This window comes from Bufo gargarizans, chromosome 2 (genome assembly GCF_014858855.1).
Source record: "Bufo gargarizans isolate SCDJY-AF-19 chromosome 2, ASM1485885v1, whole genome shotgun sequence".
Taxonomy (NCBI): domain Eukaryota; kingdom Metazoa; phylum Chordata; class Amphibia; order Anura; family Bufonidae; genus Bufo; species Bufo gargarizans.
Genome location: NC_058081.1, coordinates 241,471,983 through 241,499,584, shown reverse-complemented (window position 1 = coordinate 241,499,584; position 27,602 = coordinate 241,471,983). Strand labels below are relative to the sequence as shown.

At 43.1% G+C, this 27,602-nt stretch overlaps 1 protein-coding gene across 2 annotated transcripts in view; it reads right to left on the bottom strand.

Moving 5' to 3' along the window:
- LOC122927858 (gamma-secretase activating protein) overlaps window positions 1-27,602 on the bottom strand; it is a 139,611-nt gene that overhangs the window by 29,999 nt on the left and 82,010 nt on the right. For both annotated transcript variants that reach the window (XM_044280146.1, XM_044280147.1), the window contains exons 18-23: window positions 19,929-20,011; window positions 19,188-19,241; window positions 17,120-17,248; window positions 16,008-16,066; window positions 14,474-14,505; window positions 12,527-12,588 (exon numbers count right to left, since the gene is read on the bottom strand). In XM_044280146.1, coding sequence (XP_044136081.1) covers window positions 12,527-12,588; window positions 14,474-14,505; window positions 16,008-16,066; window positions 17,120-17,248; window positions 19,188-19,241; window positions 19,929-20,011 — 419 coding nt within the window. The remainder of the gene's footprint in view (window positions 1-12,526; window positions 12,589-14,473; window positions 14,506-16,007; window positions 16,067-17,119; window positions 17,249-19,187; window positions 19,242-19,928; window positions 20,012-27,602) is intronic.

Below are 27,602 nucleotides of genomic sequence, written 5' to 3'. Positions count from 1 at the left end.
ATCTTGGGGACCCTGGATGTCACCTCCCTATACACTGTGATCGAAAACACAAAAGGAAGGACAGCGACTGAATATTTTTTAGAGAAAGATGGGAATATGCCGAAGCAACAAATAGAATTTACTGGCGATTGTATCAGTTTTATCCTCACACATAATTATTTTAAATTCAACCAGGATTTTTATTTGCAGACGTGGGGTACCGCGATGGGGACCAGATTCGCGCCGAGTTTCGCTAATTTATATATGGGCCACTGGGAGGATACCGCCATCTTCCCAGAAGGCAGACTCGGTGCGAATCTGGTCCTATGGAGACGTTTTATCGATGATATTGGTTTTTATTTGGAAGGGTGAAGAATCGGATCTGAACCATTTTTTAATTAATTTACCGTATTTTTCGCCGTATAAGACGCACCGGCGTATAAGACGCACCTAGGTTTTTGGGGAGGAAAATAAGAAAAAAAAAATTTTTAACCAAAAGGTGTGCTGTGGGTTTGGAACTAGGTGGTCTGTGGATGGCACTATTACTGGGGATCTGTGGCTGACGGACACTGTTATGGGGGGATCTGTGGCTGACGGACACTGTTATGGGGGGATCTGTGGATGACGGACACTGTTATGGGGGGATCTGTGGATGACGGACACTGTTATGGGGGGATCTGTGGATGACGGACACTGTTATGGGGGGATCTGTGGATGACGGACACTGTTATGGGGGGATCTGTGGATGACGGACACTGTTATGGGGGGATCTGTGGATGACGGACACTGTTATGGGGGGGATCTGTAGATGACGGACACTGTTATGGGGGGGATCTGTAGATGACGGACACTGTTATGGGGGGAACTGTGGATGACGGACACTGTTATGAGGGAACTGTGGATGACAGACACTGTTATGGGGGGATCTGTGGCTGGCACTGTTACAGGGGGGGGATCTGTGGATGGCACTGTTATACATGTGTCATCCACAGACCCTCCCAGCCCATAACTGTGCCATCAACATATCCCCCGCCGCTCCAGTATACTAATATAATATGTCTTATTCAGTTAATAGTTATTAAATATGCCTCTTTATTCCTAAAAGTACCTTAAATCCTAAGCGCTTTAGTACAATGCCGGCAGGCCGGGCAGCCGGCGCGGCGCGTCACTCACTGACGTCACTTGCCTGCGCCGCCTGCTTCATTCATAAAGTAGGCGGCGCAGGCACGTGACATCAGGGAGTTACGCTGCCGCCCGCCCGGCCTGCATTGTACGGATGCGCTTAGGATTTAAGGTACCATTAGGCATAAAGGGGCATATCTAGTAACCATTAATTGAATATGACATTTTATTAGTACACCGGAGCGGCGGGGCGGGCCTTTAGTACAGTGACTGCACCGCCCCGCCGCTATTGCCGGCCCCAGCTCCTCCTCCCAGTCCCTCCCCGAGTCCCCGCTCGCTTTACATCGCATCCAGCGATGTAAAACTGACTGCATTCGCCGTATAAGACGCAGGGGCATTTCTCCCCCATTTTGGGGGAAGAAAAAGTGCGTCTTATACGGCGAAAAATACGGTAAATAAAAATGAATTTTATTTGGAATTTTTACCAATGTATAGTAAAGAACAGGTGAACTTCTTAGACCTTACTATATTCATTGAGGAAGGGCAGATTCATACAAAAACTTATTGTAAGCCCACGGACTGCAACAGTTACATTCCCCTTAAAAGTTGCCATCTACCCATGTGGCTTACGAATATTCCTCGTAGCCAATATATCAGGTTACGCAGGAATTGCACAAACATTGGCCATTTTGACAAGGAAACTAGAGATCTTAATATCAAATTTATGGAAAAAGGATACAAAATGGATGACTTGGAACCTACCATTAAACAAATCAGAGGGATAGATCGCAACACACTATTGAAGAACAAAGCACAGGACCCAAAACAACTTATTACAAACCAATGTACTGATGCCCCCATAAAGATCCCCATAATTACTGGTTATAATGAAGGGGCAACAATCCTTAAAAGAATCGTTAAGAAACATTGGGAAATGTTGCGACAAGACAAACTAATAGGTCAGTGGTCAGCAACCTGCGGCTCTAGAGCCACATGCGGCTCTTTAGCCCCCTGATATTGGCTCTTCCAGGTGCGGGCTCACATGTACAGTGCGATAGCATTTTCGTTGCCCGTAGCAAAAATAGGTAGGAGGGTGAAGACCAGGAAGCGGTGAAGGCTCTGTACTCACTGCTTCCTGGTCCTCGGTTGTAGGCTGTGCAGGGCTGCGCACAGTGTGAGGCGCTCTGTGACGTCACTCTGTGCACGCCAGTTCACAGCACAGCCGACAGCAGGAGGAACACAGAGCATGGGTAGTGAGGAGCAGCGGCATCCAGGAGCCGGAGAGGTAAGTGCTTTTTTATTTTATGAAACTTGGGGCTGATCTGAGGCAATGAGGTGATGAGAATCATAATGGGGGATATGAGGGGCATCATGGATGATGAGAGGCATCATGGATGATAATGGGGATGATGAGAGGCATGGGGCTCTTATCTGAGGTCTGATTGAGGGGGGTCATTTACTTTGGGGTCTGAGCTGACATCTCATCTCAGGGAGGTCTTATTAACATTGAGGTTCTGCTTAAATGCTTGAGGCATAAGGTCACTGACTTTTTGAATGTTCGTATTACGCTTCAAACAATACCTTCACGGGAATAGGGGTTCTAAGTTAGTCTCAAACCTTATTAAGAACCAAAGAAATAAATCCTTTATTCAAGCCATCAAATCAGCCTCAGGCCCCCGACTTATTAATACTCCAGCGATAGCTCAGGAGTTTTGCTCCTTTTATTCAAATCTGTATAACCTCCCAATACCCCTCACCAGCCAGCAAATCGAGACACGCACGTCGGAGTTCCTTAGCTCTATTAACATCCCAAGAATTGCTGAGGTCGATATACATCAGCTGCTTCAACCGTTTACAACGGAAGAGGTAGAAAAGGTTCTAATGTCTATCCCTTCAGGCAGGAGTCCCGGACCTGACTGTTTTCCAAGCTCATATTACAAAAAGTATAAAGATATTTTAGTCCCACATTTTGTCACGGCATGCAATCTCCTCCTTACAGGTGGCTCTCTGACCCCACAAGCCTAGGAAGCGCACATAACGATTATCCATAAAGAAGGGAAGGATAAGGAAGCATGTGGAAGTTACAGGCCGATTTCACTGCTGAACACAGATTTGAAGTGGTACTGCTTAAAAGCAGGATGTTGCTCCCTGGGCTTGTGGGTGAAGAACAGGTAGAGAGGGTAGGCATAATATCAGTAGAGTCATACATGCGATCACCCACGCCATCAAATCTAAGTCCCCTCTTGTACTCCTGGGCACAGATGCGGAGAAGGCGTTCGATAGGGTTAGCTGGGCCTATATGGAGAAAGTACTACAAGCCTTTGGCTTCCCTGAAGGCCTCATCAGAGCTATCTATACTCTATACTCTGCACCATCTGCGAGAGTACTAGTCAATGGCACCCTATCGAACGCCTTCCAAATTAGAAACGGTACTCGTCAAGGATGCCCATTATCCCCTACCTTGTTTGTACTCACCCTAGAGACGCTTCTTCTTAAGTTCCGCCAATCCCCCACGATCAAAGGAGTGAAACTAGGCAGATTTACTTTTGGGGTTATCTCAAATTTTATGATAAATTTCGATAAGTCGGAGGCCCTTGGCGTTTCCCTCCCAGCTGTCCTGCGTACTAAGGTCAAAGCCCTCACACCATTCAAGTGGCCTACACAAGCAATAAAATATTTGGGGGTGACGATCCCGATGGACCCCAAGTTGTTGTTTAGTCTTAATTTCCCCCCGCTACTCTCCAAAGTCACCTCTATTCTCTCTAAGAGCAGCTCTCCTTTCCTAACCTGGCTAGGCAGGCAAAATGTCCTCACCACCTACATCCTGCCGCTGATAATGTACACCTTGAGAGCCCTACCCATATCGGTACCTGTTAGTTTCATTAATAAACTACAATCCATCATGAGCAGTTATTTGTGGGATAAGAAGCGCACTAGAATGTCCTTTTGCCCTCTTTCACGCTATTAGTTTGGAAAGGTGGCTTAAACTGGCCAGACAAGAGACATTCTGTATGCATGTAGATTTAGAATTGGCCCTGTTGGGTAAGGAATTGTTCCATAGGTTATGGACACCTGAGAGGACAGGAGAAGGGACCAAAATAGATAGCGTACTCACCAGAGGAATGCTGCATATTTGCCATAAGTCTTTGGTCTTAACATCTGCTCAGGACAAGATTTCTCCCTTAGCTCCTATCTCAGTTATCCCCACACTACTGTTCCCACAAATTAAATCTCCATCAGACATTTGGCTATTAATGTCACATCACAGATTAGGAGATTTGAAAGGGTTACAGATTACTTCCGACTTCTATACTGCCCTCTCGGGTGTACCTGCCCTTGGTAAAGATTTCATTCAAAGAAATGACTTTGAGAATGCTTGTAGGCAGTTTATGATTTCCAAATTTACCCCTCTCCCTGATCCATCATGGTTGGAGAATTATGTTCTGCTGCCGAATTTACCTCATAAATGCACCACCCTCATTTATAGGCAGATTCTAAGTGAGAGCTATTCTAGCGTACTGCCCTGGGTTGCTGAGTGGGGAAAAGAACTCCACCTTGAATTTAGTGACACTGACAGTAAATGGATTCAGAAATCTTTGCACGGCTTTTCCAAGTGCATAAAAATGCAAGAAAACTCTGTTAAGACAGCGTTGCGTTGGTACAGAACCCCCGAGTTCCTTTTTTTCAAATTTCAAAAAAGAGATTTCAAACATTGAGGTTCTGATTAGTGGTCTGACCTGAGGTGTAATGAAAAATATTTTTTTCCATATTGTCCTCCTCTAAAACCTATGTGCGTCTTATAGGGTAAAACATTGTGGAGTGAAAGAAGATGTAGTGTCGAGGATTGAGAAAGGTATGTTCAGATGGTTAGGAATACCCTTATGAAGCAAATAATGTACCTTCCTATATATTTGAAGTTTAAAAAATTTGGCTCTCAAAAAAATAAAAATCGCTGTTTTGTCGATATTTGGCTCATTTTACTAATAAGGTTGCCCACCACTGTAATAGGTGATAGGATCCCAAAAAATCCCACATTTATTTTCAGAAAAGCACTAAGCTTGTGTACCATGGTAGCGCCCACCGTGAGATTGCCCCAAACCAAGAAAATAAATCACCTGACACAAAGGTTTCTTCCCATGTAAAATATGTAATAACTGTAAAAAAATTAAACAAGGCATAACCAAATTTCCCATAACAGAAATAGGGGATAATCATCACAAATACAAAATTAATCAATATATTACATGTAACACTCGGTGCATGGTCTATTTCATTAAATGCCCATGTTTAAAAATATATGTGGGTCGAACCAAACGTGAACTGAAAACTAGGATGGGGGAACATCTTAATAACATAAAGAAAAAATATGACGGTCACCCCCTGTCCCGTCACTATACCCAATACCACGCAGGCAGTTTTTTCGGTTCTTTTTTTGGGGGTATTGAAAAAATAAAATTAAATCCGAGAGGTGGAGACGTTATCAAACAACTGTCCAGATGTGAAAGTAAATGGATGTTCAGATTGAACTCTTTGGCACCTAACGGTCTGAACCAAGAGATGGAATTATTTGCATTCTAGACATCTACATTTTAAAACCTATCCAATTGATGTTTATTTTGAGTAGATAAAGGCCATATTCTATCCATAGGGGATCTTATACAATACCTAATCATGGTGATTTGATTAATTAACTTTGAGCAGCTGCCATAGGGACCGGGCACCTACATAAACCCAGAGCATAGTTAGAACAACCATCCCTGACGAAGAAACCCGTAGGTTTCGAAACGCGTAGGATCTTTTGGTCTCTGGCTTACCCCGTAGGACAGTCGTGACGTCACGCCGCTCGTCCCGGAACCCTGCACCATCACAGCTCCCTCGCGTGTGCGCCAGCTACCGGCCGGGGCGGCGTACACGCTCTGAGGTTGAGCAGGAAGAAATCCTTTGAAGAAGCGCTGCGCAAGCTACCGTATCCTGTCACCATACCCGACAGTCGCTAGACAACCACGGATCAAAACCCCACATAGGTACAAGGTAAATCACTAAACCAAATTTAAATTCCAGCGCTGGTACCGAACATTAGTTTGTTCACTCCCATAATTTTTTAATTTATTTTTCAAATTTTTCAAAATCATTCTTTTAACTTTTTTTAAAATATATTTTTACCACATACTTATTGTCTCCCAAAAGGTCATTCAGTGACCTCTTGGGGACAAATTGAATTTTTTTTGTACTATTTCCACTGTAACTGGAGCATCCAAAGGAGCCCAAACCAGCCTGCTACAGGAGGCTTTGTACCAGGGCAGCACTCTTCTGTTCCCGAGACACCCAGAGATCACGTGATCGCTGGGTCTACACTGCAGAGCGCTCATAGAAGAGAAGGCAGAAGTGCTAATAAAGCGCTTCTGTCTTCTCCTCAGCTTCCCCGCTCTCACTAACCCTAAGTTCACACCTGAGCGTTTTACAGCGCGTTCCTACGCGCTGTAAAACGCTCAACAAGGAGAAACCAATGCTTCCCTATGGGAGTGGTTCTCACCTGGGCATTTTACAGCGTGTAAAACGCCCGATGCGCAAACAAGTTCTTGAGCTTTTTTGGGGCGTTTTGTCGCGCGTTCACGTACATAGATATTCGGGAACGCGTGACAATGTGTGTTTGCCTGTCTCTGTATGCGCGATTGTAAACGCCAGTACAATCGCGCATACAGAGCGCTCCTTTCAGAACGCTCAGGTCTGAACCCAGGGTAATAGCCTGGGACCCCTTCTGCTCCTGCTACAGTACAGGAGCAAAACCTGTGATCCATCTGCTGTGCGGAGCTCTGTGCAGAAACACAGCTGATTGTAGGATCAGCTGTGTTTCTGCCCAGCAGGGCGGGGGCCGCAACCCATGGTTCTGTACCATGGCCAGGTTGTGCACCCCTGCTCTAATGTAGGACTTTGCAAAGTGCTTTGCATCTATGTGCAGATACAGCATATAAGGATTAAAAGTGCATCTTTGAACACTATTATTCTTTGCTTCTTAATTTAAGATGTTTTTTATAGCAGCATATATATATATATATATATATATATATATATATATATATATATATATATATATATATATATATATATATATACACACACACAGTCATGTGAAAAAATTAGGACACCCTTTGAAAGCATGTGGTTTTTTGTAACATTTTTAATAAAAGGTTATTTCATCTCCGTTTCAACAATACAGAGAGATTAAAGTAATCCAACTAAACAAAGAAAACTGAAGAAAAGTCTTTTCAAGATCTTCTGTAAATGTCATTCTACAAAAATGCCTATTCTAACTGAGGAAAAAGATAGGACACCCTCACATGTATTCCCTCTTAAATTGGCTCAGATCTCACACAGGTATATCACACCAGGTGCACATAATTAGTAGATCGTTACTCTGCATGTTGAATGAGGCTTGCCCTATTTAAACCTCAGACATTTAGTTTGGTGTGCTCCTGACTGTTGAAGTGAGAGTGAGCACCATGGTGAGAGCAAAAGAGCTGTCAGAGGACTTCAGAAAAAAGATTGTAGCAGCCTATGAGTCTGGGAAGGGATTTAAAAAGATCTCAAAAGATTTTGAAATCAGCCATTCCACTGTCCGGAAGATAGTCTACAAGTGGAGGGCTTTCAAAACAACTGCCAACATGCCCAGGACTGGTCGCCCCAGCAAGTTCACCCCAAGAGCAGACCGCAAGATGCTAAAAGAGGTCTCCAAAAACCCTAAAGTGTCATCTCGAGAACTACAGCAGGCTCTGGCTACTGTTGATGTAGAAGTACATGCCTCTACAATCAGAAAGAGACTGTACAAGTTTAACTTGCATGGGAGGTGTGCAAGGAGGAAACCTTTGCTTTCCAAGAGAAACATCGAGGCCAGACTGACATTTGCCAGAGATAAAGTTGACAAAGACCAGGACTTCTGGAATAATGTTCTTTGGACAGATGAGTCCAAAATTGAATTATTTGGACACAACAGCAGAGGACATGTTTGGCGTAAACCAAACACAGCATTCCAAGAAAAGAACCTCATACCAACTGTGAAGCATGGAGGTGGAAGTGTCATGGTTTGGGGCTGCTTTGCTGCAGCAGGACCTGGTCAGCTCACCATCATAGAATCCACGATGAATTCTACTGTGTATCAGAAGGTGCTTGAAGAACATGTGAGACCATCAGTTCGAAAATTAAAGCTGAAGCGGAACTGGACCATGCAACATGACAATGACCCAAAACATACTAGTAAATCAACCAAAGATTGGCTGAAAAAGAAGAAATGGAGAGTCCTGGAATGGCCAAGTCAAAGTCCAGATTTGAATCCCATTGAGATGCTGTGGGGTGACTTGAAAAGGGCTGTACGTGCAAGAAACCCCTCAAACATCTCACAGCTGAAAAAGTTCTGCATTGAGGAGTGGGGTAAAATTTCCTCAGACCGATGTCGAAGACTGGTAGATGGCTACAAGAACCGTCTCACTGCAGTTATTTCAGCCAAAAGGAGGTAACACTCGCTATTAGGGGCAAGGGTGTCCTATCTTTTTCCTCAGTTAGAATAGGCATTTTTGTAGAATGACATTTACAGAAGATCTTGAAAAGACTTTTCTTCAGTTTTCTTTGTTTAGTTGGATTACTTTAATCTCTCTGTATTGTTGAAACGGAGATGAAATAACCTAATAACCTTTTATTAAAAATGTTACAAAAAACCACATGCTTTCAAAGGGTGTCCTAATTTTTTCACATGACTATATATATATATATATATATATATATATATATATATATATATATATATATATATATATATATATACACATACATACACATACATACACACACACACACACACACACACACATATATATACACACACACACACACGATATCCCCTGCATAGGCAAATGATAAAATCCTGTCTGCAGACACCACTAGAGGGAGCTTATGAGCTTCCTGTATACTGTACTCTTTATATAGGCTATAAACAAACTTGTGGTGATTGAAGGCAGACAATTCTTATGTCTATGTATCTAGAGCATGCATTCCCTATTCCATTCACACAGCATTATGAGACCTTTTTATGAACAAGTTGGACTTTCTAATGGCAGCATTTAATATTCTACACAGTGTAGTGGGAAACTGCAAAAAAGAAATAAAAAATTGACACATGAGGTCACAGATTATCACTAACTAGCAATTATAGTAACGCTTGTTAGCGATGATCGGTGGGTGTAAATGTACCACCAAGCACTCATTCATCGGGTAATCCGATTGCTTGTGCGCACGCAAAAATGATCGTTTACCGGCAGCAGATTGTGCTGTGTAAACACAATCACCTGCCAGCAAACAACAAGTCAGTATAAGAAAGAGCTATGGCATTGGCGATCACTCCTTTACATACTGTGGAGGAGATCGGTGTAAATGCAGCGGTCAGCAGATTTTTGGGAAGGAACATTTCCATCCCGACAAACTGCTATAATATCGTCCCATGTAAAGGGACCTTTAGGCCGCTTTCACACGAGCGAGTGTCACGCTCTGGACTAGCAGCGCAGATCCAGGTCTTGAACTTCTAGCACTGACCTGCGTTACACAGCATTATATTGATTTATGATGCTATGTAACCCTTACAGTTTTGGAATGTATTGGATAACACTGGCATAATGCTGTTAAGTGTTATCCAATACACTCCAGAACTGTAAGGCCTCTTTCACACGGGCGTCAGTTTTTTTGCCCGGATAAGAGCCAGGTGCGTTGCGGGAAAATGCGCGATTTTCCCGCGCGAGTGCAAAACATTGGGATTGATGTTCTGAAGATTGTATTATTTTCCCTTATAACATGGTTATAAGGGAAAATAATAGCATTCTGAATACAGAATGCATAGTAAACCAGCGCTAGAGGGGTTAAAAAAATAAATAAAAATTTAACTCGGCTTAGTCCACTTGATCGCGAAGCCCGGCATCTCCTTGTGTCTCCTTTGTTGAATAGGACCTGTGGTGAGCATTAAATACAGATAAAGGACCTTTGATGACGTCACTCCGGTGACGTCATCGAAGGTCCTTAACTGGTATTTAATGGAGCAGCTCACCCCAGGTCCTGTTCAGCGCAGAGGAGACACAAGGAGATGCCAGCTTCGCGATCAAGTGGACTAAGGCGAGTTAAAAAAATTTAATTTTTTTTTTTTAACCCCTCTAGCGCTGGTTTACTATGCATTCTGTATTCAGAATGCTATTATTTTCCCTTATAACCATGTTATAAGGGAAAATAATAATGAACGGGTCTCCATCCCGATTGTCTCCTAGCAACCGTGCGTGCAAATCGCACAGCATCCGTACTTGCTTGCGGATGCCATCCGATTTTCACACACCCCATTCACTTCGGACAATATAGAGCATGCTGCGATTTCAACTGAACGCACAAGTGATGCGTTAAAAACAACGCTCATGTGCACAGCCCCATAGAAATGAATGGGTCAGGATTTAGTGCGGGTGCCATACGTTCGCCGCACGGATCGCACCCGCACGGAAAACTCGCCGTGTGAAAGGGGCCTAAGGGTTACATAGCATCATAAATCAATATAATGCTATGTAACGCAGGTCAGTGCTGGAAGTTCAGGACGGGTGCTGCGCTGCAAGTCCGTAGCGTGACACTTGCTCGTGTGAAAGCGGCCTTAGGCTACTTTCACACTAGCGTTTTTCTTTTCCGGCATAGAGTTCCGTCACAGGGGCTCTATACCGGAAAAAAACTGATCAGGCATATCCCCATGCATTCTGAATGGAGAGCAATGCGTTCAGGATGTCTTCAGTTCAGTCATTTTGACTGATCAGGCAAAAGAGAAAACCGTAGCATGCTACGGTTTTATCTCAGGCGGAAAAAAAACAGAAGACTTGCCTGAATTATTATTATTTTTTATAGGAAAGTATTAGTGCTGGATCCGGCATTCAAAATACCGGAATGCCGGATCCGTCCTGCCGTTCTGCAGACCTTTAAAAATTTGAAAGAAAAAAAAAAAAAACAGATCTGTTTTGCCTGATGACACTGGAAAAACGGATCCGGTATTGCAATGCATTTTTCTGACTGATCAGGCATTTTTCAGACTGATCAGTCTTAAAAATGCCTGAACAGTCAGAAAAAAAAATGACATCCGTTTGCATACAGTTTGCCTGATTATGCAGTCAGTTCAGGCAATGGAACTGCCTGCCGGAATCAAACAACGCAAGTGTGAAAGTACCCTAAGATGTTTGCTGCATAGCCAAGATCCACTGGGATTCACGGCAGATTGGTGCGGTCTTGTTATTTGGTTTCAGCAGTGTGGCTGGTGAAGCAAATGGTTTCAATGTGCTTCACCTGTACAAACCGCAAAGCTAAACACTACATTGCAAAACTGTGTGTAGTAAGGCCCCAGGAAATTTTGCTGTGCAGTTCTCTGCTGTGCTGCAAACTACTGCCCTCATCATGTATTGGCACCATAACAGAAAAAGGATAGATTTTATTGGCTACTAGAAAGAAAGAATTTTAATTGCCTAACAAAGACCGTAGTGCTGAATACCTGCATGGAAGACTCCGCCTATAAATGGTATTATTGTTCTGGTTTCTCCTACACAGTCTTTGGCTATGGTTTGGTTCTACAGTGGGAGATCAGTGACATCTAGTGGGCTCTTCAAGAAGTGCGTTTTCTGACACAATACAGCTCTACTCTAGTGTGCATCTACAGTTACTACACATTATATATATATATATATATATATATATATATATATAAAAAATAACAAAAAGGGCAGCACTCCAGAAGGTAAAAGATGAAAGAAATCTTTAATTACCCATATGGGACAAGCGACGTTTCAAGGCTTGAGAAAGGCTCACACATTGAGCCGAAACGTCGCTTGTCCCATATGGGTAATTAAAGATTTCTTTCGTCTTTTACCTTCTGGAGTGCTGCCCTTTTTGTTATTTTTATCTATCTGGATTGGCTTATATCCACACTGGGCCAGCTGCACCCATATTTTTCCATTGACGGTGCTGCCACTGAACTCTTGTTTTTGTATATATCTATATAGCACAGGTAGAAGGGTGTGGGCAGCACAGCTGTCTGGACGGTACAGTCGGAGTGGCAGCGGCTGGGGAGACGATCCACCTCCAAAAGTATAAGAGCAGAAAATTCCACAGCACATCCAAATAGTAAAAAGTAAAAAAGCGACTTTATTCACCAGACACGCGACGTTTCGATCCGCTCAATGGGATCTTTCACTTTCTCACTGCTTGAGAAAGATCCCATTGAGCGAATCGAAACGTCGCGTGTCTGGTGAATAAAGTCGCTTTTTTACTTTTTACTATTTGGATGTGCTGTGGAAATCTCTCTCTCTCTCTCTCTCATATATTATAATAATATATATTGGCTTGTAAATGCTTTATATTTTAAAAAACATACCAGTCCCATTAGATCTTTCTGTAGATAATCTTCTTCCTGGTTTAATGGCACAATTCTTCCATCTGCAGAGGAAGTCAAGCATACAATTCAATTCGTTTTGGAACTACCCCCACTAATGCAGAGAATCGGGATTCCCATTCTCTAGTGAAGAAGTGACAAATGTATACTTGGCCAGTATCCGTTGGATACATGCAATAGCTAAAAGGAGTATGTCAGTGCTTGGAGCCACACAAATATGACTTCTCAAATATTTTATTTATACTCCAAAAGGCTTGAGTAAACCCATGTAGGTCAAAATCAGTCATAAGTACTCTGAATACTCCGGCATCCTCCCTTCTCTGGGCAGATGGTTTTCTTCTTCTCCTCTCAGTGCATGTACAACAACCAATGAGAATTTATTTGGCAAGTCTTGGGGGTATCATCCGGATCAGTTGACCAGAAATGTGCAGCATGTACAGTGATGTACTCATCAAGGCAACGGAAGCCTTGACGGATCCCAAACTTACCCCACCAATAACAGGTTGTGATAGCCCTATTTATATAGTAATATATTGTATTATACTTCTCATTATGCCTTATTCACACATCAGTGTTCGGTCAGTGATTTCCATCAGTGATTTTGAGCCAAAACTATGTACGGCTCTAAACACAGAACAGGTGCAGATATTTCCCCTATACCTTATGTCCGTTTAGGCTCCAGTCCTGGTTTTGGCTTACAATCACTGATGGAAATCACTGGCCAAACACTGATGTGCGAACAAGGCCTTATATTGTTGCTGGGGTCATTTATCAAAGACTCCCGTTTCAAACCAGGCTTAAATATCGTCTGCTCCCCCAGAGGATGCTATTATTTTACGGTGAGGCACAGGTCTAGAAATTAGGTGCATCCTTTAGCAGTCCGTGCACACCACAACCCACTTTCAGAAAGTGGTAAAAAACACCACTTGTGCCTAAATTTGGGTGAAATGACGTTCACAAAGTCACAAACCAGGGGTTTGGGGCTTTTTCATGACAGTTCCTCGTGTGTGTGTGTGTGTGTGTGTGTGTGTGTGTGTGTGTGTGGTCATAATAAATAATATTTAATATAACACAATACATTTTTATATAACTCTAGGGACAGCATTCTTGGGAAACCTGTGAAAGAAACTGAATTTGGAAACATACATTTTAATTTAAAGGGGTTCTGCACTTTCAATTAACTGATGATCTATCCTCTGGATAGATCATCAGCTTCTGATCGGCCAGGGTCCGACACCCGGGACCCCCGCCGATCAGCTGTTTGAGAAGGCAGCGGCGCTCCAGCAGCACCGCGGCCTTCTCACTGTTTACCGCCGGGCCGCCCGCCCACTGACGTCACGACTTGTATCAACTAGAGTGGGCGCGGCTAAGCTCCATTCAAGTGAACAGAGCTTAGCCGCGCCCACTGTAATTGATACAAGTCGTGACGTCAGTGGGCGGGCGGCCCGGCGGTAAACAGTGAGAAGGCCGCGGCGCTGCCTTCTCGAACAGCTGATCGGCGGGGGTCCCAGGTGTCGGACCCCCGCCGATCAGAAGCCGATGATCTATCCAGAGGATAGATCATCAGTTAATTGAAAGTGCAGAACCCCTTTAATGGGACTCGTCGGTCACTATATGGGTTTATCATACGACAGATCCAGCACATAGAGCGTCATTGTTTCCATTATAAATGAAAGTTATGATGCTAGTGTGAACAGAGCATTATCTTGTTTTCTGGCCACCAAACACTCCAGAAACGTATCCGTCAATAGGTAACATAGTAACATAGTATATAAGGCCGAAAAAAAGACATTTGTCCATCCTGTTATCCTGCAAGTTGATCCAGAGGAAGGCAAAAAAAAATAATCCCTGTGAGGTAGAAGCCAATTTTCCCCACTTTAGGGGAATAAAAACTCCTTCCCGACTCCAATCAAGTAAACTCTTACTTACCATATTTCCTTGTGCTCATGTTTCGAAGAACCCTGAAAGAATAAAATAAGCAATCATTAGGATGTAATAATAAAAATAAATTATAAAGATTTATTATATACTATCTGTGAGGCTACAAAAGTAAATCTAATTAACCCATTCACGCTCTGCACAAATATTTATTTTATGCACTTGTATAGCACGGACATATTCTGCAGCACTTCACAGATATTAGCATCTATCACAATCTAAGTTCCCCATCAGTAGGTCTTTGGAGTGTGGGAGGAAATCCATGCAAACATACAAGCTCCAGGCAGATGTTATTATTGGTCGGATTTGAACCTGGGACCCAATCGCTGCAAGGCACCAGTGCTAACCGCTGAGCCACCGTGCGGCCCCAAATAAAACCAGTAGTATTAAAGGGTTTCTACCACTTAGGTGTCACATATTTGGCTGTCAGACACTAGCGATCCGCTAGTGTCTGCTCTGGCCAACCATCCTAATATAATTGCTTTTGGGACGGTGGTTTGGCTAAAAAAACTACTTTTATTAATATGCTAATGAGCCTCTAGGTGCTATGGGGGCGTCATTAGCACCTAGAGGCTCCGTCTACCTTCAGAAACTGCCGCCGCCGAGCGCGTCCCTCCAGCCCGCCCATCTCCTCCTGAATGCGATCCTCGTATGTATTCTGCGCATGCGCAGTGAATGTCTGACCGCTTCCTTGCTCAGACATCTCCACTGCGCCTGCGCGATGACGCCATAGTGCTCCGAGGAACAGGCGCAGTGGAGATGTCTGAGCAGGGAAGCTGTCAGACATTTACTGCGCATGCGCAGAATACATACGAGGATCGCATTCAGGAGGAGATGGGCGGGCTGGAGGGACGCGCTGGGGGCGGCAGTTTCTAAAGGTAGACGGAGCCTCTAGGTGCTAATGACGCCCCCATAGCACCTAGAGGCTCATTAGCATATTAATAAAAGTAGTTTTTTTAGCCAAACCACCGTCCCAAAAGCAATTATATTAGGATGGTTGGCCAGAGCAGACACTAGCGGATCGCTAGTGTCTGACAGCCAAATATGTGACACCTAAGTGGTAGAAACCCTTTAAATTTAAAAAAATAAAATAAAATCATACAATATATAGCCATATATCTTCTGAAACTGGATACCTGGCACATGGTGAAAATGCCACTTAGCACTTTACATTTATTAGTACCTTCATGTATCAAAAAAAAAAAAACTTGTTCGTAGCCAAACAGCAACAACGTTTGTAGATAAATGTCACAGAACACGCTTGCTTATACATGTCACTTATGCCTACATACACACACACACAACTAAACAGACCAAAATATTATATATCCAATTATATATCTGCTCATATACTAACTCCCCTTGAGACAATCCGAGAGTACCTATACTATGTCACAATAGGTGAATTAGTAGAGCTTGAGGGTGCCCTGTAGAGGCCAACCCCTTTAGTAAATCATACCCAAGTAACAGTTGTACAGTATACACGTATTCACTCAGTACATAAAGAAAATTAAAAGGTACTTACTTTTTAGCATTCTCAAGTACATTTCGTTGGTACACATCATTTCTCTTCTCTACTGTATCCTGTAACAAAATTAAAATGTTACAAATCGTATAAAATAGTTACAGTAGTTACAGATTACAGTCTGGTCACACAGCAGTGACGACTTTGGATTTTCCGTTTCGTTCCCCACCCCACAGGTTTCCATTATGGTGCCCTTCGCTTCAACAGAAAATACTGTGCAACATGCTGTGCTGTTTGAGGAACTATGACAGAATCTTCTGATAGAGATGTGATCAGACCCTGATATGGGAAAGTTCACAGGACTTAATAGCACTCAGATTTTATGAATTATTTCAGAAACACTTCTCAAAGAAGATATCCCATGAAAAAAAAAAAATGTATTGCTATGCAATGAATACAGCATTTCAAATGATTATTGCAATATACAGGCAATGTACGTTAAATTGTTCTTTCTGGTAGCGCCACCTGCCGTCTATCCTAGTCCAACTCCTCCTGCGTTCACTCCCACATACTCAGTTGCTTCCTTGCTCCCTTCAGTGCTTACGTCTAAATTAAAAGAACTACATAGCTATATCTCTCTAGACAGTGGAGAAGGACATTTTGGAGCTAGTACTATTTATTAGTGGAATCGCTGGGGAGGTGTGTGAGGAACTATTTTGTATGCAGGGAAGGAATACAGGAGAACACAATTTTGGCAACTGGGGGGCAGGCTTAGCAATAGCTGACTGCAGTGCACTGCAGGAAGATACAGCTGCTTGATGGTCACATGGGACGAGCTGCTGCCTGCCCACAAAAAGTGAAGAGACCAGGGCTGCAGAGGAGTGAGTAAAGAAGTTAAAATGGTGAAAATTACACCGGAGAGAAGAGTTATTTTTTGAATGGATATAGTTAATATAATGGTGCGCATTACTCTAGATATTTTATATTTTTGATTTGTGGGATAACCCCTGTAACCAATGTAAATTCAATGATCCACTTTTTGCTTAAGGTCCGTGACCCACAGCCAGACAGCTGTATATTTGCCATAATGCTTACAGGAGCATTTTGCTGGGGCAGCATGAAAATACATATTCTCCCCCCCCCATTTCATACAAATGTAGGGCATAGCTTACCACTTCAGAGATCAGTCTGCACCAATCCCTCCTTGGCATGTGGTTAATGTACAGAAATCGTTGCTGGGCTTGCTTCATGTGTTCCAGTTCACAATAAAACATTTTCCAAAACCCTTTAAATATTCCAGCCTGTTCAGAAGCAATTTGTGAATTTATAAAATAAATAACATAACAATTACATTACATAAAAACATGGTTCAAAGGCAAACCACATTTAAAGGGGTTCTGCAGTATCCTCTGGATAGATCATCAGCATCTGATCGGCAGGGGTCAGACACCCGGGACCCCAGCCGATCAGCTGTTTGAGAAGGCAGCGGCGCTGGCAGTAGTGCCGTTTACCGCAGGCCCAGTGACTTCATGACCATTATCACTGGCCTGGGCGCGGCTAGGCTCTATTCAAGTTAGCCCCACCCAGGCCATTGATACTAGTCGTGACATCACTGGGCCTGCGGTCAACAGCGAGAAGGCCGCTGCACTACTGCCAGCGCCCCTGCCTTCTCAAACAGCTGATTGGCAGGGGTCCTGGGTGTTGGACCCCCGCCGATCAGATGCTGATGATCTATCCAGAGGAAAAAAAAAAAAAAAAAACCTGCAGAACCCCTTTAACCCACCAAGGGCTAGTGTGCATTTCATACAAAAGATGCTTCTGTACAAAATGGCCCCAAAGTAATGTTTTCTACCAGGATGCAATAATACATATGCATTACAATGTATTGTCCTCAGCTGGCTATTTTGCATAAGGGTTTATTGTAGTATCTCAGGATTATTAAGTCCTTACACAGTCTTAAAGAGAATGCTTCTGAAATAAGGTTTTACCAATTAAAATCAGACAATGACACATTATTTTTTCTAATCAATGTTAATTTCTTACTGTAGATTTTTATTTTATTTTAAGTTCGATCCATCATTATGGTAGCACCCATCTTACTTGAGCTGCTTCTCTAAAAATCAGAGAAAAGCTTTATAGCAACCACATGGACCATGGTGACTTGTAACTTAGAAACATTGATTGGCTTCTATGTGAGAGTGTTCCAAGCATGCTCTGCGATTTGTGCAGAGGTCATTGTGCAGGGAGGGGGAAGACCTTTGTAGTCCTCAATACCAACTGTGAATGGTGGCTCCTATGTTATTAGCCTCCAGCATTATAATAGAGGTGTTCATTGTAATCCTGCTGTAATAATTAGATTACTGCTGTAAAGTGATCTCTATAGAAAAGAAAGTGTCGATTTATTATGGGGCTCAGTGGCCAGATTGTAAATGTAAATATATATATATATATATATATATATATATATATATATATATATATATATATATATATATATATATATATATATATATATATATATATATATACACACACACACACACACACACACTTCATTTTCAGCTGACACATTCCCTTTAATTCTAGTATTCAGTTACCACTGCCTCTCTTTCTTGCATACAGCTCTTTATAGGTGTTCCCTTTACTGCTGAGACTAGAAGAGGCTGTTCTGTGTAGGAAGGGTGGTGACTGTAGCTTAGTGGTTACTAGAGAAAAAGCTAAATTCAAAGGCTAGTCACACTTCTTCCCTTATGATACACTCTGGGGCTTTGTTGAAAGAAACTGCGCTAAAAATTGCACGTTACCTCCACCTTACAGGGAATTTAACAGAAAATGTCCTATTGTTCAAATCAAGTTTTCTTTTTCTAAAGAGCTCATGCGAACAAATTTTCGTTCCACGTCCCGTATTTTTTTTTGCGGACCATATGTGTAAACATTCATTTCAATGGGTCCACAAAAAAACTGCAATGAATGCACACGGCTGTAAAGCACAACACAGTGTTCTAAGAAAATATACTCCTGAATTATTGTTCGATGGAGAGTAAAAGTATTTGCTAAAACAGATGTCAGGTCCTCTTTACAGCTAAAAAGTAGCTCAAATTACAAAACTTAGGCATTAAAAAAAATATACTAAAAATCAATCTGATCTTTTTAACATCTTTTGACTCATGCTTTGTGTGGTGGGTTTAGACAGAGCATCAGAAACTGATCAAGTAATGACACTGGGCACAATGAACTTACCTTCAGAATTGGCATATCAGTTATGTCGGATGTACAAGATATGCCATCTATATTCTGAAAATGAGCACACAAAAATTAAACTAGCACTATACACCAAAAAAATACAGATGTAACAAGTTGACAAGACAGTGGTCCCTCAAGTTACAATACCGATTGGTTCTGGGAAGACCACTGTGTGCTAAAACCATTTTAACTTAAGCCCATAATTCTATGGAAAAACTAGTAATTGGTTCCAAAGCCCAAAAAAGTCATCCCAAGATAAAAATAAATAAATAAATAAATAAGCAGATGACTACAACAGATGAGACAAGTCCTTACATATAACGGTTAGGACTAGATGCTGCAACCTGTAAGTCACTTTCTATGAAGAGGACCAGAGCTTCTTCAGGGTGCTGTATAGCACAGTGTACCAGAATAATAAAATGGAGCCGGCCTCACCAGGTGTCAAAAGGAGCTGCTCATTCTAGTACAGACGGAGAGCATTACAGGACATATAGTACCGCACCGCTGAGTATGAGGCATTGTATGACATGTCTGGTTTTAAATTACGATGGCCCAGAAAAGACATTGTAAGTTGACATTATAATCTTGAGGCCATTGTATATAAGCAAAAGGGATTTCACTGTAGGCAAGCACAACTGTAGCAGCAGGTAGATAATACAGTAAATGTTCCCCAGACATGTAATATAGCCAAGATAAATGTTAGTATGCATGGCTAAGGAGTTGAATCAATCATCTTACCTGGCTCCAAAAAGGCATTGAAGTGTAAGGCAACAGCTTATCCAGGTACATGGATTCCAAGCTCAGGTACCTATGCAAGGAAGCTTTAGAGCACAATTCATTAAAATGTAGCCCTTACAGTATATAAGGCACATATATACAAATATAACTCCAAAATAGGCATCTTTTAGTCATTTTCAATGTTACTACAATACGCATATCTGCTGAGCAGGACATGACCGCTAACAAATGGAATAAGGTTGTAGGGGGGTCATTTACTACACTGAAATACGTATTTCAGGCACTATCTGCGACTTCGCCCCGCTCACGCCAGGTCTAAAACTGTTGCCGTGGCATGGGTGGGGAAGGGGCAGGCCAACAGGCCCGTCTCATTTATAATTTGCTACGCCTGTTTTAGGTGTACAAAAGGGTCTTATTATAAGCCAGCTGGTAAGCGGTCTTACACTTACACCTAGGTTTAAGGCAAAGGGCGCTGGATGCGCTGAAGTTATGTAGAGGCCGGCGCCTCTTCATAACTTCGGCGGACCCACCACCAGCACAAGGCCTTTGAGACTGTAAATGTGCCCAGTAATGTTTTAGGAACTACTTTACTATTACTCCTTTCATGAAAAATGCTCATCAGCCCCTGTCTAAAACATGACTAATGCGGAATAGGGCATACAAGATATTTCTGATTTACCAACAAACGATAGACCAGGCGTGGGCAACCCGCGGCTCTTTGCCTCTTCAAGTGCGGCTCTAGCGGTGGAGCTGGGAAGCAGCTGCGCAGCCTAGTATCAGTTAAAGAACATGGTATGCGCCGCTCTCAACGCGTGCCATGTTCTCTTCACTAGCACAGTGGGGAAGGAGGGAGTCCCTCCCTCTCCACTGTGTCGCCGATGCCACCAATGGGGAGATAACAAGGAGGAGAAGGGGAGGGGCTGTGGCCACTGCACCACCAATGAATTATGTAATTAACATATTAATTCAAATATAGGAGGCAGTGAGTGGCGGCAGCGGTATCACATAACCGGCTTCAATAACAGTGCATGCGATCCGCGGAAATTAACCCCTCAGGTGCCATACCCGAGGGGTTAATTGCCGCGGTTCGGCGGATCGCATGCCCCGTTATTGAGGCTGGGTATGCGATACCGCTGCTGCCACTCGCTGCCGGTACCCACTGCCTCCTATACTTGGATAAATGTGTTAATTAAATCTATTGGTGGCGCAGTGCGCCCCCTCCTAGTGTTATAAATTCTAACCATTGGTGGCTGTTTGGGGGGTCTGACACTGGGAGTCTGATTTGTGTTGTTTGATCTGAGCATTGGGGGTCTTATTTTGGTGGTCTGAATGGGAGATCTTATCTTAGGTCAGATGAGCATTGGGGGTCTGATGAAAAAAAAAAAAATTATCTTTTCTTCTCTGCTAATTAAAAATAATAAGAAAAAAAACTCAGATCAGATGAAATTTTTTTTTTTTTCCGCTAAAACCTTATAGGGCAAAAAATACGTTGACTTGTGTGTAAATGTATAGCTTGTGGGTCCTGGTAGTTATACGCTTTTGTAAGGTTGGCCACCCCTGCGATAGACCATTGCCTTTTACTTTGCTCCAAAGTTCCACCTCTGATACAGACTATTACAATGATATCTATTATATCCAGGTAACTACTTTCTTAACTACTTGCCACCAATCTCACAACTATTCTCCCTACAATGACTAAGGCTACTTTTCACACTTGCATTTGGTGTGGAGCAGTCATGGATCTGCACAGATGGATCCGTTCAGATAATAGAAAGGTCTGCATCCGTTCAGAACAGATCCGTTTGTTTCATCTTTAACATAGCCAAGATGGATCAGTCTCGAACACCATTGAAAGTCAATGGAGGACGGATCAGTTTTCTATTGTGTCATAGAAAACGGATCTGTCCTCATTGACTTACATTGTGTGTCAGAACGGATCAGTTTGGCTCAGTTTCAATCAGACTGACACCAAAACGCTGCAAGCAGAATGGAGATGGGAAGGAGGCAAACTGATGCATTCTGGGCAGATCCTTTTCCATTCATAAGGGCCAGACTAATCCGTTTTGGACCGCTTGTGAGAGCCCTGAACAGATCTCAAACAGAAAGCCAAAACGCCAGTGTGAAAGTAGCCTAACATTTTCCAACCTTACACCATCCTACGCCATAAGGGCAGCAAGCCGTATTATTCTCTACTCTCAAATGACACTACCAGAAAGAAGGCAATTTTCAAACTGCGAAAGACTTTTTCCAAATAATTTATGATACAGGAGTGGATATCAGCAGCATCACACAAACCTACTGTGTGCTTCCCATTGCGAGCAATATCATAAACTTCTAATATAGTACTATACACCTTTACGATTCTCACACAGCTACTCAACCCCTTCACCACTTTGCAGAAAAATTGGCTCAATATTCCACAAAGGCTGAACTGCCATCACTCTTTCCATCCTAAACCCAGAATTAGCACCTTTGTTTAAAAAAGGTACAGACAGACACTCTTTCTACTTGTCATAGTCTAAATTCTACCAGACTTCTCAATGCAAGGAAATCGAATTCAGAGCTACGTAGTACCAAAGCTGGTGTTTAGCTTCTACTCACTCAAGTGCAATGGGAGCCAACTTGGTGGTTTACCTTTTCTTTTTTTTATTAAATCTTTATTTGTAATTTGTTGTAATCATGAGAAAAACAACAAGCAATGTGGGCAACATGCCCAAAAGCATGAAGGCAAAAGGGCGAATAGTACAGCATTGACAGCAGATAAGACTGTTACACATTAAATTGAGTGAATGACCAGAATACATGAAATGGCCTAAAGGCCAGGAGGAAATCACATTGCAGTACTAAGTCAGATGGAGTGAATGAATGTTACTTGGTTACACACAGAACACGGGATGCTGATAGTTAAGGAGTGGCATGAGAATTGATATTCTATTTGAACCAAGGCTCACATAGGGTGAGGAAAGCATCATGAGAAAAATTCTCCCAACTGGAGAGCTCCTCAAATCTACATAGCACATGGACTTCCAATGTCCATTCTTCCACGGTAGGGGAATATTCAAACAACCAATGTAGAGGAACCAGCAACTTTGCTGCCCGTAAAGAGCGTTTGTGAAGTGGGAAGTGTTGGTTCAGTACATTTAGGAGAACTAATAGTGGGGAAAGAGGGGACGAAGATGGGCATATTTGTTGTATAATGGTAGGACCAGAAAGAAGAAATCTTCCTGCAGTGCCACCAAACATGTATTGCCATACCCCTCTCCTCACGGTATCTCCAACAGACCGGGAGAAGCAGTGGGTCCATCTTATGAATTAAATCTGGAGTGCGATACCACCTGGTGGTTAATTTAAATGAAATATCCTGTATCATTATGCATCTCAAAAAGCCATGGGAGTTCCTAAGGATCAAGGAGATCTCACTGTTCGATAGCGAAAGGCCCAACTCCCTTTCCCAGTGCTGAATGAAAGGTGGCTTAGCAGGACAAGTAAGTGTAAGTAGTTTGTTGTAAAAAAGTGAGATGGGTTTCTTCACTGGACTGGGGGAAATCAATAAAAACCTCGTACCAAGAAGGAAGAAAGTTCCTATCGGCAATGAGTAGATATTGTTGACATATCAGACGGAAGTGGGAATAATTAATTGGTGTCCAATTAGTAGCCTGATGTGATGCCTGGAGGTCCAGCAGGGAAGGAATCTGAAAGTGTTTCAGTACATCACCCACAGAGGAGGTACCAAAGGAGGACAAAATACCGATATCATCTAAATAGCCCAGGATTAGATAGTACGGCAGGAGGCGTAGAGGCATGAAAGGAGAGGAGCTGGAAGGGAAGCTAAAAGGCAATCGAGACTTTGGACCACATATTAAGGACTCCCCTAAGTGTTATCGGAAATTCTGCATGAGTAACTGGGTTAGACTCAACCTTCCAAAAGGCGAGAGTAGTCAGAGGGGGACAGAGAGCGAGCTATCTGACACCCTTATTTGGTTATTTGCGGGTTGACCAATTCAACAAGTAGTCTAAGTTGAAAAGACTGATAGTACGCCTTGATGTCCGGAAGGCCAAATCTTCCTATTTTTGGGAAGGACCAGTAAGGAATAGACCAGTCTTGGCCACGCCTGCTTCCAAATGAAAGTGGAAAAGGTTCTGCATATAGCCAGGAAGAAAGATTCTGGCATAAATATGGGCAGAATTTGTAGTAGGTAAAGGATTTTAGGGAGGATAAATGTTTTAGAATGTTTTTACTGCCCATGCAGGACACAAAAGGGATCCTGAGATCTTTTAGTTGCTGTTTTATGTTGGCGAGAAGTTCAATTGAAAAGGCTCATTTGGGTCAATATGGATATTTACGGCTAAATAATTAATGTGGGATGACACCCATTGGAAGGGATAAGTCCTCGCTAAAAACGTGATAGTCGTAGGAGGGGTTACGATACCAAGGGCTGTGCATTTGAAAAGGTTAATCTTGAAATTGGACATTTGTCCAAACAGTTCAAACAGACCTAGGATGGCCAGAAAAGCAGAGACAGGGTCAGACAAGAATAGAAGTAGATAGTCAACGAAAGCTGCAGCTTTATGCGACACTGGTCCTACATTTAAGCCGCATATATTATCGTTTTGTCCGATAGCCTGTAGCAGCGTCTCCAGGCAGAGAATAAAGAGTGAGGGTGAAAGGGGGCAACCTTGACGAGTGCCGTTGGAAATGGGAAAGAAAGGGGAAAGAACTCAATTTATTCAGATTTTTGCGTGGGGCGAGAAGTACAGGGACAATGCCGCCAGAGCAAATTGAGAGGGAAAGCCAAATCTATGTAGAGTGGTTTCAATGAATTTCCAGTCGACCCGATCAAACGCTTTATCAGAGTCTGTGCTGAGAAGGGTCAGTTGGGAGTTTCTTAAGTGCATAAGAAATGGTTTGTCGTACTCTGAAAGTGCCGTCCCTACACTCTCTCTCATTCCCCCCACAAATCTGGCTTGTTCCGGGGAGATCAAATGGTTTAGGAGAGGGGCAATCCTATGAGCAAGGATTTTCGCCCAAAGTTTTATGTCCGCGTTTAGCAAGGAAATGGGTCTGTAGCTAGAGGGAAGTTCAGGGTCTTTGCCCTCTTTAGGGAGTACCACAATATGAGCCTCTAACGCTTGTTTCATCGGTAAAGAGCAAGATAGCAGTGTATTAAAGTATATCATTAGTTGTGGGCCTAGGATAGGTAGGAATTTCTTATAGTAGGATATTGGTAGCCCATCGGCACCTGGACTCTTTCCTTGAGGAATTGTAGATCGGACCTGACAGATTTCCTCAAGTGTAATTGGGGAAGTTAGCGTTTCTTGTTCCTGTGAAGTTAAGATAGGTAGGTTAAGGGAGGAGAGGAAACTAGAAATGTTGCCCAAGAGCTCAGAAAGGCCCTCAGGAGTCTCATGTTCTCTTATATTATAAAGTGAATGGTAGTAGGAGGTAAAGGCTGCCGCTATATCTGCAGTGGCTGCGACAGTGTTGCCACTAGTTGTTTTCATTTGTTTGATATGCGACTGCTCCGACCTTTTCTTAATTAGGGCTGACATGATTTTATTACACTTGTTGCCATGGGCATATTGTTTATGTCTCAGCTTGATGTAAGCATTTGCAGCTTTGTTATTCAGGAGTGATTTCAGTTCGCACCTTAGTTTCAAGAGCTCGGTGTGGTCTTTCAGGGCTATAGATTTCCTATGCGTGCTCTCTATTATAGCAATTTTTGAAAGGAGGTTATTAATGCTGGCTAAGCTTTGTTTCTTCAGGTGAGAGCCTAATGCTATTAACTAACCCTGGATGACTGATTTATGAGCTTCCCAGATGAAGGCAGGGGAGGCTTCAGAGGGGGAGTTTATTTCAAAGTATTCCTCTAGGATTTTGGATAGGGATGAAATTTGAGAAGGGGTGTTTAAAAAGTGTGGGGTTGAGTCGCCACGTCCACTCCCTTTTAATGACCCCAGGGAAGTCTAAGGAAATGAAAACAGGGGCGTGATCAGATACGGTGATGCTGTGGATATCAGCACTCTCTGTATAGGGGTAAATGCCTATCTTAGATGAGAAAATAATCTAATCTTTGGTACGACCTATGCGGGTTAGAATAAAAAGTGAAGTCTTTAAAATCGGCATGCTTGGACCTCCAGACATCACTGAGGCAAAGGTTTCTCAGGCTAGACTGCAGCCCACTAAGCGCTTTATACGAAGTTGCGGACTTCCCAGAGGGGGTGTCCAGTAGCAGATTGAAGACAAGATTAAGGTCCCCACCAATTAGTAACAAGCCTGAAGAGATCAGAGAGAACCTTCTTCAGCCATCTAACTGTATTCTTATTGGGAGCATATAAGTCTTCTGGGGCGGGAATGGTTAAGCGTGATCAGGATACCAAATGGAAACAACCACCGGTAAGGTATTTTAGCCGACCTTAGTGCTTCTGTGAAGGGTTTTAAGATCCCCCATTTTTGGAGGGTAGAAGGATCAATGTCCTGGTAAAGCTGGACTTTGACATCAGCGATTTTCATCTCAGATAGCCCCCTGGCTTTGTGAAGAATGGCTTCTGTATTGCGGTAGCTCAAAAGACCACAGAATATGTCCCTAGGGCTATCATTTATAGGGGGTTTTGGGCGCAGGGCCCTATGAACCCGCTCCACTACAATAGTTTTGGCTCTTTCGTTAGCCAATAGAAAGGAGAACAGGTCATGCATGGCGGCGAACAGGTTCTCGTTCTCAGGCGCTTCAGGGAGGCCCCTTATCCTTATATTGTGCCTACGGCTCCGGTTTTCCTGATCCTCCATTAATAGTAGGGCATGATTAATGGCAGACCGGTGGGATTCGAATCTCCTAGCAGTAGTGGCATTGAACGAGTGTAAGGCATCTTGCGAATTTTCAAGGGCTTCCACCCTATTGCCTATGTGGCAAATAACAATCTTGATGGATGTCAGATCAGCCACAAAAGGGGCAAAGGGCCTTTTGCAGGCCAGCATCGAAAATAGTCTCTGGACAAAGGGAAAGTGTCACTCACCGCCTGGGGGAGTTGAGTGCTGGCCAGCGGCACCTTTAGAGTCATTGCAGGCTTCTTCCTCCGTCCGGCGTGGAGATGCTTTCCCACCTGGCGCTATCTTTTCCGAACCCATAAGAGGCTGTGTCGTTTGTTTACTGAGGAATTTCTCCATCCTCTTGCCCGATTTGGCTGCAGGGGAGTCGCTGGAAGAAACCCCAGGTGGGTCTTTCGGTCGAATTTTCACCCCATCCCTTGGGGATATCGTGCTTTAGAGGCTTATAGGCAGCTTGGTGGCGGGAGCTACTCACTCAAGCGTCTGCCATCTAGCGTGGTCAGGCTCCGCCCCCTAATATCACCTGCGGGGACGCAGTCTGGCGCTGGCACTTGCGGGACAGGTTTGTAATACTTGGTGGTTTATCTTGAGCCACGCTCTTTCCTTTCCAAGGGCTCATGCACACAACTCTATTTTGCATTCATGTCCGAACAGCATTTTTTGGGGATAGCAGATGGACCCATTTCACTTCTAAGGGTTCACAAAAAAAAAAAAAAAAAAAAAGCACGTGGATATCATCCACGTGCAGTCTTCATCCATATGTCTGTTACACAAATATAGAACATGTCATTCTCATGCTGTGTTTGTACTCCTTTTTTACCTAGCTTTTCTGATTCCCTCCTCCTTTTATG